Source organism: Magallana gigas, chromosome 7 (genome assembly GCF_963853765.1).
Source record: "Magallana gigas chromosome 7, xbMagGiga1.1, whole genome shotgun sequence".
Taxonomy (NCBI): Eukaryota; Metazoa; Mollusca; class Bivalvia; order Ostreida; family Ostreidae; genus Magallana; species Magallana gigas.
The window spans coordinates 25,800,064-25,818,125 of record NC_088859.1 but is presented as its reverse complement, the minus strand read 5'-3'; the positions used below and the strand labels follow the sequence as shown (position 1 = coordinate 25,818,125).

The window sequence follows — 18,062 nt, the reverse complement described above, 5'->3', positions numbered from 1 at the left end:
CTAATGATCATCAATAGTGGAAGAGGATGATAACTGCTTAAATATCATTGTCATTGCTAAATAAACATACAGCTATTACACTGTACATGCCTAATATAAATGGTATAGTCTAAACTATTGTCTCAAGGAAGGTGAAAGAATTTGAAAACTATTTCCAAGGACATATCTTCTACCAAGTGGCAATATTTTTGTTTCATAATTGAGCATGAAATATTTGGTTTTTACAAATATCTATTACATTTTAAAGCAATTGAATTTTTAATGAATTTTTATATATCACGTTAGATATATATTTGCAGTGTTTCTCTTCCCAAGTTTCAACATTTCGGATGATAATTTCAGGCTTTTATCTGACAACACAAGCAGTTTGTATGAAATATACAACTAGTTTTAGACCCTCAGGTTTGCTTCTGAAAAAAACACCTTCAACTTTTACAAAGAGTACAACACAAAGCCAGTGTAGTAATTGGACATACTGCATTCATTAGTACCCCTTAGTTTGAAACTTACTGTTAGCTAGTGAGGTAGATTAGATCCCAGATGTGGTTTTACACATCAAATTCAGTACAAATGTTTTATAATATATATCATATAATGTAAAGTTTTACAGGTGCATTTCTGAGTAAATATCCTTTATGATGTTAACACTTTGTTTTGTGTTATTTTTTATCCCCCCCCTCCCCGCAAACAAATATTTTCGTGGGGGGGGGGGGGGGTATATAAGGATCACCTTGTTCATCTGTCTGTCAGTGCACTTCACACAAAGATTGCTTTTTACCCGAGGATGATTTTGACCCAAGATTATTTGGGCAAGTTCAAGGTCACTGGAAGGAAACATGCAATATTCATGTTAGGTCTACATGTATATCTTGCGTATGGAGAAACATTTGAAGTTCTTACTTCAAACTAAGATTGCTTATGGCCGGATGCTATTTGTAAATAGTATTGTAGTATTGACCTTGAGCTTTGGTCATTTGTGCAAGTTCAAGGTCGCCATAAGAAAAATAGTTGCATCATTACTTCCAATAAGAGAAATACTTGAGTTACAATATTTTCTTCGCTGGGGGGGGGGGGGGGGGGTATCATTTGTGAGATTGCTTACAGTACCTGTACTTTCATTAATTATTATCAAGATAGAGAAATAATCAATGCATACACGTCATAGAACAAGGACCACTCTAGTTTAGCCCTGATCTTGACCGCTATTTAAGCATGTGTTTAAGAAACAAATTGTATATAAGCTTGTTCATAACAAAAAAGACCATTTATAAGGGGAGGGGATAAAAACGGAGTTCAATGATATAGCACAAAAGTGAAATTGATCAAAAGTGAGCACGTTAAATCAAGAGATCAAGTCCATTGAAACCTGGTCTCATTTTGTTCATATTTATCAATGGTTGTTCATCGGTTTTGTGAAATGAATAAAACACCTGTGATGTGTTACGTTTACTTAGTAGTTAACGCCACGTTAAATGAAAGACATGCATGTTATTTATGCTATTTTTGTCCACGCAACTGTATGGAAACAAATGGGACCAATATGCATTTATTTAAGGAATAAGGACTCATTCTTTGAGTATTATGAGGTGATAATTTCGGTCGGGGCGTGATCAAATCCAATAAAGCCCGAAGGGCTTTATGATATATTTGATCACGCCCCGACCGAAATTATCACCTCATAATATTCAAAGAATGAGTCCTTATTACTTATATTTATATAATTTTAAGCCATCGTACGATTAAATATTTAAATATAAATCAGCAAACCCCGCTGGTGCCTCAATTTGGCGTCATTTGAAGTTATGGGTTTTATAGTACATAATCGATACGTAGTGTTATCACAGGCAAAGACACTGGAAAATGTAAATATGATATAATGAATGCAACTTGTGATTGTAGGCATCTTCGCTAAGCCAAGGTTTCGGTCCACTTTGCTCCCCATAAACCCCTAAGGTTTTGGTCCACTTTGCTCCCCATAAACCCCATGCTTTATGGGGAGCAAAGTGGAGCGAAAACCCTTGGCTAGCGAGCAAAGTGGACCGAAAACCCTTGCTACAAAAAAAAGGTTTCCTATAAAAACCTTCTCTTCTCACCCCCCCCCCCCCAAAAAAAAATGGTGTAAAGTATTTCTATAATATACCATTTTCTGTGAGGCTAAAGAATCCACTGCTTTTATATTGATCCACCCATAATTCAGAAAGATTCAAGCACTGAATTTTTTTTCCAATATAGATTTAAGGTGCAAAGAGATAGAGATTCGGGAAACTTATCTTAATGAAGAGAGAATGAGAAACCTAGTACGACGACATCCGTTAAAATTTTTCCGCGGTCGTCTGTCTGATATATAATTCCCGCCCAATCGATGTCGTCTGTATAGAGTTACTATGTTCGCAGGTTTTCACCAACAGAGACTGCCAGAAAGACGAGAGCTGTTTGTTTTATTACTTCAATTACTCTTGTCAATATTACCAAAAACCGAAAACTTCTTGTAGGCAGCTCACCGCCATTATAAGTTATGTTTTAAGAATAGATTTTTTTTTCTCGCTCCCCAACACAGTCTTGGCTAGGCCTTTCCAGGACAGAAGGTACGATTTTGCAATAGAATGAAATTACTCTTTTTCAGCATTTTATACTTCCTCTAGAAGTTTTTCATTGTTTAGAGTATGATTTTTATATGTTTCAATAAGGGGTAGATGCTATTTGTTTCATATGATTTTGGATAATTGTTTTCGAGTTCATCTGATTCTGCTTCCACTGTAATATGTAGATGGCAGGTAAATCAAATTACTGTAATTTTGATTTAGTGTGCGAATTTTCATTTTTTTCCTATTTAACACACTCTGTATATGTGTACACATGTACAGTTATTTCATAGTTATTTGTTTTGTTGACCTACACAGTATTAGTGTACATGCTTTGTACCGTAGATGACTTGGAAATCTATATTCCCTCAGATTAATTGGTGATAACATAACTTCGGTAGTCCTAAAAAAAATTTAATATTAATCTTTGAAAATTTTTAAACACGTAAACGTCACCGCTATGATTAAAAATAGCGAATGTAAATTACTTCTCTGTTAGCTTGGAACCAACCGACCAATCCCCCCTCCCCCACCTCCGAAATGTGGTTTATTTCAAGCAGTAACTGATACAAATCTGTCTGATACAAACAAATATGTCTCGACATTTGAATGATTCTGGAGAAAAAAATTATGGGCCAATGATTTTGCAAGCGCATATCATGGATTCAAATGTATCGATCACCGAAAAATTCACGAAAAAAGCTAAATGCTAAAAAAAATAAATGGCTTGCTATCCCATTGTAGAGAATATTTGTCACCATTAGTACCAAATGGTCAAGTGTTTATGTATAGTCAGCATTAATAAATTCACCCATGATTTATGTTATGGACTTATCAAATTGATGCTGCTTGCATTGTTGTCCTTCGATTAAAGAGGATACAATGTAAAATGAGCAATTTAATTTATGCATTGAAAATCACGTAGCATGTAGTTTGCATTTCATTACTGATATTTCATACCCGATCGTTAAAAAATCGTTAGTATAATGGAAGGTAACGAATGCAATGTGCGAATACCCCTGGCGTGCATATTTGTTTTAAAATTGCCATGGTACATGTAACTCATTTGCTAAGGACCTAATAACATGTACATGTATATATATTTAATATAGTAGGGTCGGTTTTTTCAAATGAGGGGGCACATGTAACCCCCCCCCCCCCCAAAAAAATAAAAAATAAATAAAATATCGACAAACTCCAAATGTACGATTTTTTCTGCACTGCAAATAAAAATCAAACTATCAACTCAACAGTTCTCATATAATTCTATATAGCCTGTATACTAGTATCATCTTTCCATTTTTCATTAATTATTGTATTCAGGCGAACAATTCATAGCTTTATAATACATTTTCTTTGCGTGTGAGCAGGGTGGGTTCATTAATACATCAATTTGGTATATAATGTTTTAAACAAAACCTCCAAGATTTACTTTATTTTTATTAGTGTTAACCTTTCTCGCAAAATTCCGGCTTTATCCACAAAACAGAAAAATCTCCAGTTTCATAAAAATATTTCTTGCAATAAAACTGTCAAATAAATCAATAGGCAAACATCCCCCTAAAAGAGGAAAATAAATAAAATCTTTGTTTCATTTGGATATAAAAGACGTTCTGATTCATTAATTTTTTACACCTCAAAAAAAACCCCGCAAAATTAATCGACCCCCTACAATTGTTAGTATTTCCAGAGATTGATGTTTTTTCAATAACGCGTTTCTAGACCCAGCTGGCACTTTTTGAAGTATTTTATCACGTTTAACTCGCACCTTTGTTGCACGTGACTAATGCGGAAAAAAGTGACCCGATGCAGGTAATATAAATACGTTAATCCGATAACGAACCTTGTTTTAGCGTTAACTTTGTTTAATTCTTTATTTCTTTCCCGTAAAATCCTGTTAATATATACAACAGCTTGGACACAGAAGCGTCGAGTAGCTGAGGCGAAGCGGCGACAAACCCGGTTTCAGGTGACGGGGTGTTTACACATTGATTCGATTTTTTAATCAGTTAAGGGATTTGTTAACCAGACGAAGTATGTCTATCTGATCAAAGATGTATTCAAAGACCCTGTCCTTGTGTTAACGCAGGGCTGTAACACTGTAACCAAAAAAAAAAAAAAAACCTTACGTGGTTACCGACACTGCATTCAATTTTGGCTGATGTTGCAATTAAATGGATATTTAACGTTTAATTTTTTAGGAAAAATTCTGGAAATGTGATTTTAAGGATAAATAAGTGAGGAAATATAGTATTCAACTGCAAAAAAAGGAGACGAAAACATAAAACACACGACATGAGCGCCGTTGTCCGAGACGTCTGGCGTTATCACCACTGGCCTACCCAGAAGAGTTTCTGGTCCCGCCAGTACACGTCCCCAGGGATATTGACCCATCGGTCAGCCCCGGAAGTGGACACCCAGCCACAGGGAGTGAGCGGGGACTACGTGGGGTATGACCACAAAATCAGCCCCCAGAATCTGGAGAGGGTTCGCTACCATCACTGGCCGGAGCGGAGGCATAAACGCAACCCGATCTGGGAGAACGTGAGTCTTGGGGGGAAAGAAGTTTCTTTGGTATTCTGAATTGCTTTTACGGAGTTTTGTCTTAATTCATTCCAACCCATCATTGTGTTAGCACTGCAACATTTAATTTCTATGCATTGTTACTTTTTTTCCCTATGTAAAGGGATTTTTTGAATTTTGTGGGTGGGTAGGCGTTAAAGTTAACTGTAAGAACATTAAATTCACGACACAGTTATGGTATTATAGCTAAGGTAAAGCACAATTCGTTGTGATTTTGGTTTTATGTTTAATTAATATATGAGCCAATCAATGCATGCACTCTATGGTGATGAATATACGATTCATTCAAATCTGATTGGAGTCGCGTTTTTGAACTGATTAGGTTTTTCAACAGGTAGAACATAAACTGAATTGAACGACTTCGACGTACAAAAGGAACTATTACCTTTAAATCAAATGTCAAATCAAGTGTTGTCAACTTTAATGAAATTAAATTCCATCAATTCTTCCAGTTGGGCGTCAATTTTTGTTTAAGTTTAGAAGTGGCGAATGTGTTAAAATAGCAAATATGTAATGGTCTTTTACCGAACATAAACACAAAGGGTTTTTCACAGGGTCACAAATTCCCTCACCTTATGTAGCATACAACAAAGTCTTAATGCTCTTTACAGTATTAAACCAGTAAATCATCTTATTAACTGTCATTGATTGCAAGTTAAAGCAATTTGGAATGTGCTTGAAAAGATGTAGGACAAACGCAAGCCAAATACGATCTCGTAAAAGTTCTCTGTTTTAATCCTTTCAAGCAAAATACAAAACAAATACTAAATTCCACAATCGTTATTGGCGGATTAACAGGCAGCCCAGTTAAACGGTCAATGCCAAATATTTGTTTTCAATAGCATTTAGTCCTCCAAATCTACCCAAAGAACATCGATTAGTACTGCAGCTAATGAGCCAGAATCAACAGAGTCTACAATACACATGCCAATTTTTTAAAAATTTTAAATTGACAGAAATAGAATATTTTTGTTGTTTTTGCACATTATTTTGTAATTAGGTATACATGTATGTTAATTTACCAAAGTTTAGGTGTTTACACGCAAAGTTCCTTGCATGATATAATTACTTAAATATGAAGTATCTCGACAAGAACCTTGGTACGCCCGAACTAACTTCCCTTTACTTGTATATGTGTTACTTTATACTATAGTGGCATAGCTACATGCGAAATTATCACATGCACAATTCTGCTTTTTTTTTCTCCAATTAACAACTTTCTTAGTGTTAAAAACATTTTTTTTACGTCACATTAAAACTTTTTACAGGAGTCTCCAAGAAATAATAATACTTCTGTAAAACAAGTAGGTACTCAGTTCTTTACCTATGTAGCACCAAACAGCACAAATAATTACCCTAGCACATTACGTTAAGCACTTTTGCTTTTACATGTAGCACTTTTGCCATTGTTGTTTGGTTGTTGTGACCTCTTTAGCTTTTAGATATAGTTCTTTTTATTATCAAAGAGCTAGTTTAAGTTGCATACACTAGCACAAGAAACAGCACATCTGTTTACATATTTATAGACAGTTAAAATATATTATATTAAATATTAAATTGCGTGTATTGGTAACCTCCCTTAGTATAGTCTGTCAAAACTTTTTCAAAACTTTCAAAACCCCCAGATGATGAATTTTGAAAATAAATTTAACCTTTAAATGTTTAGTAAAGCAATGTTGGGAGGTTAATATTAGCAGCATTGTGGCAACGATTTGATGTCAAGATTTTCTGTAAATCTATAGCTTTTCAATTCAATTGCAAGTTTTGTCTGCGAATTAAGGTTTTTGTTCCTATTTTGTAAGAAAAGTAAAAAAGTAATTTTGAGAAAAATATATATACATGTATATTAACTTTAAAATTACATTTACATGTACTAGTAAAATATATTGGCGAATTTTATTTTTGACAGTATTGATTATACTTTATAAAACATACCCCAAAATGATATCGATGCAAACAAAATGCAAATCAAATATACAGACATTCACTATAAGGAAAATGTAAGACGTATCGACTTTTGAGATATACGAGTAGTTTGTTTTTATAAAGAGTAAACAAAATGTAGAATCGGAGAGAAAGTTTTTTCTCTGACATTATACGCACAAAATCATTAATATGACGCAGATATGTTCTTATGTGGTTCATTACTTCAATCTATAGCCGACAAAATCCAGATTTGATTCTTTACCAGCAATAAAAGTACGTAAATGTGACTTTATTTTTACACTCATGTTTGCAGTTATGTTTGCACATAAATGTGACTTTTGCACCCGTACAACCAACATTGCGTTTATTATAACACCATAAATACTTTTGCAAAGTTTAACAGAATACGAAGTAAAAGATTTCAATAACTACATGACATTATTCACTGATAATTCTAAACAAATTTGCCACAAATATTCTAATGCTCATCTTGGAAAACTAATATGCCAATAGAACAGGCCTTATAACCAAATTCACTTTTTAAGCAAATTATTCTACTCATTGACTACTCCATTCTCTCACCAGAGGTCGTGTTTCGCAAGCTTTGTGTAAGCGAAGCTTGCGAAGCCAGACCTCTGCATGAGAGAATGATACTACTTCGCCCGTTCACCACAATTTAGACTGTTTCATAGAAACCTTAGTCTACACGTATTTACTTTGAATGTTCTTTCTTGTTTTGTCATACTTATTGAAAAGAATTCACGAGAGTCAAACACACGTGTAACATTTTTCAGTCTTTCTATTTTTTTTAAAATTACTTTTGGAACATAAGCCACCACTCTCCATTGTGATCAGAGCAAAGAAAACGTGATCTATAAAGAATGAACGATGCTAATACATACTGTTGCAACTTTGCTAAACACGATTGTCCCCAATACAAGCATTTCTGAAATTTCACCCTTTTTCTGTTGAAGTAAATGTTCATATTTTCATTGATTGAATTGGTTATCTCACTGTCATGTTGTAAATTTTGAATTTATTGGGTGGGTGTAAATACAAAATTTACAACATGACATGTTGTAAATTTTGTATTTACACCCACCCAGTAAATTCAAAACTTTTAACATTACACCACCAAAAAAAATCCAATTTAAGAAGATCAATTACTAGAAGTTTATTAATATAGAGCGTTGTGTTTAGACTACGACATTATAAAGTAGTGTGTTTTAAAAATCGTCTTCTGGCGGCAGCTCAATAGACATTGCTGCTAGTTCTTCAGCTTGCCTCCCCTCTTATGGTTTCAATTAAGTAATCATATATTAACTTACTACGTACATTATGCATTATTAATTGTCTGCTGATCATATTTTCGACAATCAATGATATTTAAAAAAAAAATCCAATGACTAATCACGGAAAGTGAGTTTATATATAGCATGGAATATAAAGATTTAGTGTTTATATATTTATAAGTACATTTGAATAGTATATGCACATAGAAGTATAATCATAATGAAAAAAAGAAATGACAGATGAAGTCAAATAATCAAGTTCTACTTGTAAATTTTTAAAATGAAGTTTATTCATTAATCGCTCAAATTTCGGTCAACACAAACTCAAACGTAAATGAATTTGTTTTTCCTGGCGACGAAAAATCTATCTTAAATTGATATTGATTCTTTTCTCTCTCTAGTACTTAATCCAGCTCCCTCGTATATTTGCAACGTTAGCCAAAGTTTTAAATTTGTTTGACTTTCGTCGATTATACCATAAACTCGGCTACTACTATTTGCATAGAACCATTCCAAATATTGTTGTAAAATGATTGTATAATGAGCTATATGCGAAGGACTTTTTTCTTATCATTTTTTATTCACTTTTATGTTTGGGAGAAAGAATCAAGAGAATAATTCAACTTACATGCTTTGTTTTATTTAAACCCAGAATATCGGTAAAAAAAATTTTTTTAACTTTTGTCTCATCGATATTAATGAAAATCGAAGCAAAAAAAATCAACACGAGGTGTTCTAAAAGTTCTCGTTCATAATTCATGCCAAAAGTGTAAAATGCATTGACGGTTTAGAGAGAGATACTGACCTGCATAATTCATTAAGTATGTGCGATACAGGTACATATATTCTCTTTCTAAATCAATCTGTATAAAATTCATTCTCTATCTCTTATACAGTAGATTATCATTTTATGATTATTTATGAAATGTAGATTTTTTGAGATGGTAAGCGTCTATGGATACAGATGGCTAAGGAAAAAAAAAGACCAATTTGTAACTGAAGACTTTACACGATTTTGCATGGTTTTTGGGGTTTTTTGGTTGTGGTTTAAATTTTAACTTCTATAGCATACAAATTTTTTTCTGAATCGATCACTATTAGATATCTTGTTTATATAGAAACGGCAGAAGACCCTTGTCCCTAATCGCTAAACAATTGGTACCTATAGATACTTTCATGAGAGATCAAACAATGTTGTCATCATTTTCGGCCATACCTGTATAAATAATCAATTTTACTATTTAAGCATTGTTTAACAAGCATTGACTTTTTGTATCAGTATGGAGAGCTTTTACTCTAGGTTTATTGATTTTTTTAAAATTCAACCTACGAGTAAGCTCCCCCTCTCGCACCCAGAACGTCTAAAACGGGCTTTGGCGACCATTTGAAAACTTTAAATCGTCCGGCTTTACAGCTTTGAAAGTTTTTCTTTCGAGTCTCTGACCCCGCTGGTATTTTTTCTACCGTTTATGAAAAATATCAGCAAGTTACTTTAGTTTTGAGATATTTCATACGAAACAGTGGCTGGATCTAAGTTGGAAACGAAGTGACAGTGTAAACAGAAACGAGGCTACGGGTGACTGATTCTTTAATCATATGGAGCAATAGACGAAGAGAAAATGAATCGGAACTGATATCGTCCGCTAATATAGCAAAAGTGAATGGATAACTTTAAAAGCTAACTGCTGAAAACCTTTTAAAAATTCTGATATACTTTTTAACAAGGAGTGCTATTTAACAAGATTTTAAACAAAAACATGACATTTTAAAGGAAAAAAAAGAAAAACGAAATTCAATTTCATTTGAATGTTTTTTGTGAGAGGAAAAATACAGGAACCATGCCGAAACTTGGAAGAAGGGTATGTAAACGATGTTTATTTACATGATTTAAATTAAAACATAAATATGCTTCAGTACGCGAAGTTTTAAGCCAGTTTTGTTCCAATTAGGAATTAATCTGGTATTAATCTAAAATCGTGCAATTAATAATAGTGAACACTATGACATGCGTATAAAACGTAGAACCGTTTGAATTGTATTTATAAAGATGTGGCTTTAAGGGGTACATGTATTTAACAATGATAAATGATAAAAGATCAATTCATGCGCTACTCTGGGGATCTCTTTATGAATAGCGAACATTGGGGTCTGTCAATTTGACAGTCTGGTAATCTTGGAGAGTTTTAATATTTCTGGCAATACACTCTGAAATCCAATTATGCATAAAACAAATTTGCGACTTCAAACAGTATCGTCATGACAAAATATATAAAAGACATATTATACCACCAATAGATGAAAAAAAAATGTTGGCTATTGCAATGCATGCATGCGTGCTTTTTTTTTTTCTTGAGAAAAAAAAATATGCCATGTAGTCTTTAAAATTCTACCCTGATACTGAAGTTCAAAGTTCTATTAAAAAAGAATGGAGGGTGAAACGATCACGTTACAGAAAGGAAAAATACGGGTGACAAATCAACTGAAGTTTTTGGCTGCTTCTGCTGTTGTTAGGGCCGTGTCAGTTGTGTTTCTGTAGAATGAATAGGACCAGTACCATTCCTGATAAGCCGGTCCCTTCTGGAGTTTACACTCGGGGGGACCTTATCAATTTTCCCTTTCATTGTGTTCAACTTTCGGCTGATTATTGGAGTTTTGTTAACTGCCTCCAATGATAGGATTTTGTTCTTACCAACCCGTAGTGAGGGCTCGCCTCTCTGATTGTCTATACCATAGCTCAGGACCCTCTCTAGAACCTAGAAGGTGGCAGCCCCACGAAGACTTCGTTTAAAAGCTGATACACATATTTCATTTCTTTCAAGTGAACGCGAATTGACACGATCGCTTATTTGAATTTTATGATTTATTACTGACGTTATTGAATTTTATTGGCAAATATGTAAATTTGCCATTTAAAGTCCTATGATACAGTTATGTTTCTCCAAATCTGTATGAATGTCTTCAAAGTATACAGGCCATACAGTGGGCTGTGCATGTGTTGCCGCTGATAAAATAGCAATGCTTTTAATATATAGGACCACACATTCCTGAAAATAGTATTTCGTTCCATCGCGACGGTATCGCGGAATTATACAGGGTTAATTCTCAATTAGACCTAGATAAATAATTCACCTCGTTGTTTTGTGCTTAGAGAATTGGAGATCGAGGTCTTGCTACCTGTCGTTCTCCAGGTGTATAATGAAAAAAATAACATGCACCATTTATACTTTAATCCATTGGAACCGGACAATGAAGCACTTTGCACCGCGTAGGCTCCACATTTCCCTAATGCTTTGGATAAACAGAGATACGGCTTATCCGGGGGGAATTTTTTTGTCAATCAGTATAACGCATGGTCTTGCGGATTTCCGTTTTTTGTTAAGCGTCAATCGACACTTGCAAGAAAGAAATGGAAATTTAAATCGGAAAATAAAATACGAGGAGAAGATTCAAAGATATATTGTTACGGGGGATAGCTTGCACGGCCTTTGTTTGGTTTTGTGGTGTGGAAATGATATACGATTTTGGAGATATATTTGTCCCGAGTCCTCGAATACAGTTCACACCTGAAGAATGTTTACTCGGAAGGTTTTTAAAGAAGTCATTATCGTATTTGATGAGACTGGGGAACTTATTATATATTATTAAGTGACCTACTTCAGAGCCTGTCGATAAGGGGGTAATATCTGTTAAGTCAGTGCTATGTTGGACCATGAATGACTTATAGACTCTCGCCTTTTGACATCGATGGCTCCTGTTGCCTACTGCGATCGGTTGATAGGCGCAACTGTTTGCCGGGCCTGGCATCCTTAGATCTCTATGGGCAATAGTGTATAAACGATTGTGCATGTCGAATGCTTTTGATCCTCGTTAATAACGGAGCCGGGGTCATCAAAGTTCAGAACACCTTATCGATTTCGTTTTTATCATCTCTGATTTGATTTTTTTTTGTAATTTAAAACTGTATTCCTTCTACCATAGGCAACCATTGAAAGCAGATTAAATTTATCTATCGGGATTCTATTTGTTTCTTAGTGAACGTTTGAAGTCATTTATTATTTTGAATATAAATGAAATTGCTGTTGGTTGGGGAAGGGGGGGGGGGTCTTGGAATTATCTCCCTCGCCCTTTCTCTCTATCTCTCATACTGAATACATATTTTCTTTTCCCAACACTGCAGAGTAATTTATGGATTGTTATATAGTAGTTTTGTCACAATGGGGATTCTTTGTTCTTTGGATAAGGTGCATTGAAGCCGATATGGGATAGTAAAGATAGTATACACTTTGAAATGTTCTTCTGTTTATCTAATCGTTTGCGAAAAATGGAAGATAGGAACCTTTTCTTAAATATACGGTTTTTATATTGTCTTAACATTGATAGTTCTTACTCCTAAAGAAGCTTTTTGTGGATCACTCAATAATTGTTACGATTTTAGGATGTCGGTTTTCGAAGATTTTGGGTTTATATTTCTGACTTAATCGTGTTTTTTTTCGAATACGTAAACTTGTATCAAACTTTTCGTTGTATAAACCTTTTTTGATGGCGTTTGACGTTTAATAAAATAGAAGTAGTTATGTATACTAGTTTTGTGTATGTTTAGCTTTTCTCAATAAATATGTCTGATAATTTTTGTTCTGTAGTAGAATTGAACACTATTGGCATGCACTGTGAAATAATCTTTTTTAAAGGAATTCGATTTTTAGCAGATTATCAAGGATTTAAGACTTAACAATAACATTTCATCAACTTAAAATTGATTGACATTTTAATAAACACCATATAAGACCTACAATCATATTAATTGAATATTGACATTGTAAAATCAATATCTGAGATAGAGAGAAAAGAGTGAGAGAAAGTTTCGTGACATATTTAATATTCCATAAAGCTATTTTCATTCTGGTCTTGAACAATGAAAACAAACCTGAACCTTTTCCACTTGAAAAATTTTCTTGTATCTAATTGACTAACAAACTTTTACACATATGCGAACAATAGAAGGCGCAAACAATAACACGGGGTCTGCTATTCCAGTATTTGTTTTCAGACAGACCGTGTGTAACTTTTAAGAAGGACAAACCAAGCAGGGAACTTAATGGCCAATCTCTTTTAAGGATACACAGGATTTAGTGTAATACCTCACTTTAAATCCTATAAATAAAACAAAGAATGAGTGAATAATAAAAGTTACCGTTATTTGGTTTCCGAGTTATGGTCCCTGAAACAAGTTTTCTCTTTTTTCTTTTTTTTTTTGGGGGGGGGGGGGTTGATGGGCGATGGGTGATATCTGTCCTTAGTCTATATCATCATTGAATAAAAAAAAAAGAATACAACCTTTTTTTTTTCCAAAGTATAAGTGGAAAGGAAAACATTCAAAGATGGCTCACTGATAAGAACTGAACACAAGAATGACCCGACCGTAAAGTATTCTGTTATGTTGAATGAAAAACTAATGGTTGGAAGTCTTGTTGTCAGGCAAAAGACATGTCAATTACATAATGTGTCGTTCCTATTTACAAAACAGTACGCTTTGTCTATTTCAAGGCTATTTAATTATGAATATCACAGGTGATTAAGTAGGAGTCATAGAAATTGGAAAGAAAAGAGCATCAATTATGGGTGGAAAGTACCTTCACAATTTCTGCCCTTTCTTGTCCTTTCTTGTATTTGACATGAGTTGTAGATGTGGGTCATTTTTTAACACTTCACTGAAATTCAAAATAACATGCTTCTTGAATCATTACAGTTAAAAATAGATTCGAAGTTAATGGAAGCATATATTATGTATTTTGATGAATCGAAGTATTCCAACTCGCTGTATTCAGGTATTTGGAATGAGAGAGAGAGAGAGAGAGAGAGAGAGAGAGAGAGAGAGAGAGAGAGAGAGAGAGAAAATGTGTATTTTAACTTGATACAGTTAAAGAGATTGTACATAAACCATTTCCTTCTTTAAATATTCAATGGTTACCAAGAGTTAACTAAGGACAGATCTTTTGATCTTGGCGCATAGACTAATATGCAAAAGGGGTAGATGCGACGGAAGTCAAGAGATATCTGTATCAAATTAGCCACAAATCATCAGCGGTTATTGCTGGGAGAAATATGTGAAAATAAACATGCCTCTTTGTATTGGTAAAGGGTAGACTACAGAAACGCGACCGTCAAATTGACAGTATAATTTCTCATAAACGTCACTGTTTATATCTTTTGCCTGAAGATTTACGAATCTGTAATTAAAATTAGTTTTTGAAGTCGAATGAAAAGACGGGCATAATCTACCCTAATAATAAGCTATAACGGCTACGAGATTTTTCGAACGCCGTCTTAATGCGTTTGCAAAGAATTTCGATTTTCGACGCGGTAAATCTTAGATTTTTTGTTTAAAATGAGATGCATGGAAGTCATTAGAAAATTTCAAAAAAGGTGAACACTGTGAATAGATTTGTATGATTTTCCTCATTCGATATATCTGTTCTAGATTTTGGTCAATTCCGCGATGGAAATTCTTTTATGTGGCCATTAATTCTTGTTTAAAATCACGTGGGGGGGACAAAGTTTTAATATTTTAAGTGTTATCATTTAAAATACAGGGTTTGCCCTATTTCAATCAATGTATGGGTAATAATACCAACATACATATTAAACAAGATTTTTTTTAGCAAATCAACCACTCTATACTTCCTATTTATATTTCGAAGAGAAAAAAAATCAAACAAATCCGATAAAACACTTTAATCAGAGCGTTTCTTTAGCTTATTTTTCTGAATGGAACACAAAGAAAAATGTATACAGTGTGAATAAACCGTAGCAAAGAGAACACTCAGTATTTACCAATGTTTATTTTAAAAAACTACAACTCCTTTTAGGAATGTCCTATTGACTTGTTTTCAAGGTTCACAATTTTTTCTTTTGGATTTTGTAGTAGTTGTGTATGGATTTAGAATCGAAAACTAAAAACATTTCTAGCCATTCCTTGCACGTGTGACTTTGTCCCCGAGCTCCAGTAATGAGATTGCTAAACAAGCCGTAGTCAAATATTATTTTTTAATAATAATAAAGCCTGTGTAAATACTGTACAATTACGATACATTATTGGCAGTTCAATGAAGCATATTTAATAAGTAGCCCACTTTTTTGTTCCGATTCTATATGATTACTGGCTGGTTTAGTGTTTTCTATTACAAGCATTTTTTTGTGATCATGACTTTTTGAATAATGCGATTTGTCCAGAAAGGAAGAGACACATACATTTTATACAGTTTACTTATCAATGCGTAACATACATTTAATAATCATCAGCGGCTACACAGGCAATGATATAACACTGTAGTGCGACTTTCTGAGAGCAAATTAGTTTTTCGTTGAGTAGGAAGGAACACCTACTATAAAAGACATTTATTGATGCTCTGAAACAGACCATCAATTGCTATGATCTTAGTGGGCTATAAAGCTTGGTCTTTTTTTTTTGTTTTTTACTTTTAAACCCCTCCCATACCAAAAGTACATCCAAGGTGCATCGTCTAAGAAAGTTAGTTTCAAAAGTAGATCAGGTTAATTCTTGTTGTCTATCACCTGATTTGCATTGAAGGTACATGTGTGGATATATTTTTTGATCTAAAAAACAATAAATATATAACTCCGCATACAAAAGTTTCTTTTAAAAGTCTTCCTTAGCATGAAAAACTAATTTCGGTCGATCTTGTACTTGTTTTTGGATTTAAGATTTATGAAATTAGCAGATGACATCCAGTTCTGAAGGCCGATAGGTGTACCGGCTTTAGTAGAGTCCTGCCTTTGGTTTAAATTAGAGGTAATACATTGATATATAGATACCTCCAGGTGGACAATTTTTACCCGTAAAGTATCGATTAGACGTTATAAAACAACATCTCAGTGACGCACATGGTTGTCGCAAAGCAAGGTGAGTAGAGAATAAATGTCGGGTCAGAAAGGTAGTTGTCTTCCACCTGTAATCCAAACGCACTTTTAGAGACATCCAGCGAGTAGAAGACATGAAATCTACCGGCATTCTTTGGCGTGAAGCTTTAATTTCTTAGACCCCCGTCTTTACACCCATGACGTTTTGAATCTAGTTAACCTTGTGAGGTACATTTGCACTATGTTGTAGTGGTCCGCTGAAGTTGTTCGTCTTTTCAGTTTAACAGTGATTGTGCACTTTTGTTGCATTTTTTGTTGCGTTTCAAAGAATAAAATTTATTCACAACTAGAAGTGCTCTTTGGTAAATTGAGCACATCAGAAAATATATTATCAGTGCCATTGTGATGTGTATAATTCGGTTCATTCTAGATCTCGCCATAACAATAAGAGATGTTGGGAAAATAGTGTGGGGATCTATAGCTTTTGTGGAGGCAAATAGTGCAATTGTGTTTGCTCAATTCGGAGAACGCGATCCATCTGTACTATTGGCAGTTCGAGTATTTAACGAATGAAATCGATAGAAAACAAAAATGAATTTAAATGAAATACTAATAAACTGATCATGATTCGGAGATTCAAAAGATAATATTGTCAGTTTTGCGAAACGATGGTGAAATTTTGCAATACGACCCGTTTCCTATAATGAAGAACAGGACGAGTGTAGACATTGTACATAATTTATAGTTTCTTTAACTGTTTCGAGGCATAAGGTTTTTTGGCATGCAAGACTGTTAAGTACACAACTACATAAGTACATGTATTACTGCACTTTTATGGGTCGTGCAGGTTATTCCACTTCTGGTTAGGTATTCCCTGACTTAGGAAAGTCACAATAATCGGACTAATAAATTTCTCTTCGAGTATGACATGTGAATTGCAAATGGCTGCGTTGACGCTTGTGGATGAAGGTTGCATAATTCAACACTTTTTTTTTTTTACAAAGAAATTCCGAATGTCAGAAGAGAGAGACCAAAAATAGAGAGATTGATCAATATCTTGATTTTTATATTCGTCATCATTTGATATGCCTTACATATTTTAAATTCTTTATCTAAGCCGTCAAAGAAAACGATTCCCATACTAAATTATTAAAAAAGCTTGAAATAAAAAGCAATTTACAAGAATTGGATGCATAACGTAGAAGTTAATGCATAGAAAATGACGCTTGGGGGTTGCATAAATCCTTTATTCGTTTAACCATTTCTTGCAGGTAAAACTTGATGGTCGTCATAAAGAGAATTATTTATAATAAATGTCATCAAAGTGTAAAAACAAAGCAGCGCATCTGAAGAACGCACAGATTCGCTTAAGGTCTCGTTGAATGGCAAATCATTCTGTGTTTTGCGTTTTCAATGTTGGGGATTAGCGATTAAAAGACTCACCTATGCTTCTGGGGGCACCGACCTACTAACAGTGTTGAAATATAGATCGTAATCTGCTTTTTAAGAAAACATGATACACACTTGAATCCTAATATCATTTAGAATAAAAAAGGACCAATACAAAGGATTTTGCAAAACATAAAGTTCAATTGCGCATGAAAATCTCAGAGGTGTTCAGAAATGCCAATTGAAAATTAATTGAATTTTAACTTTTTTTTTCATCTCACAATATGATCTCCCAATTTTCATTACTCGCTTTGATTATGAGAGCAATTAATCTCAGACGATAGTTGTATGTTCAATGTATTCTCAATAAAAGTTTGTATGTTAAGATATGAGAACCAGAACGTCACTTCCT

General features: G+C 34.0%; 1 protein-coding gene across 10 annotated transcripts in view; it reads left to right on the top strand.

Moving 5' to 3' along the window:
• Positions 1-4,627: 4,627 nt before the first annotated feature.
• LOC105317356 (uncharacterized) overlaps positions 4,628-18,062 on the top strand; it is a 33,729-nt gene continuing 20,294 nt past the window's right edge. For 3 of the 10 annotated variants that reach the window (XM_011413970.4, XM_011413981.4, XM_011413969.4), the window contains exons 1-2: positions 4,628-5,126; positions 6,434-6,469. In XM_011413970.4, coding sequence (XP_011412272.3) covers positions 4,878-5,126; positions 6,434-6,469 — 285 coding nt within the window. In that variant the 5' untranslated portion in view covers positions 4,628-4,877. Of the gene's footprint in view, positions 5,127-6,433; positions 6,470-9,722; positions 10,243-18,062 lie in introns of those variants that run through there. The other 7 variants (XM_011413973.4, XM_011413975.4, XM_011413971.4 and 4 more) reach the window with 5 other exon arrangements.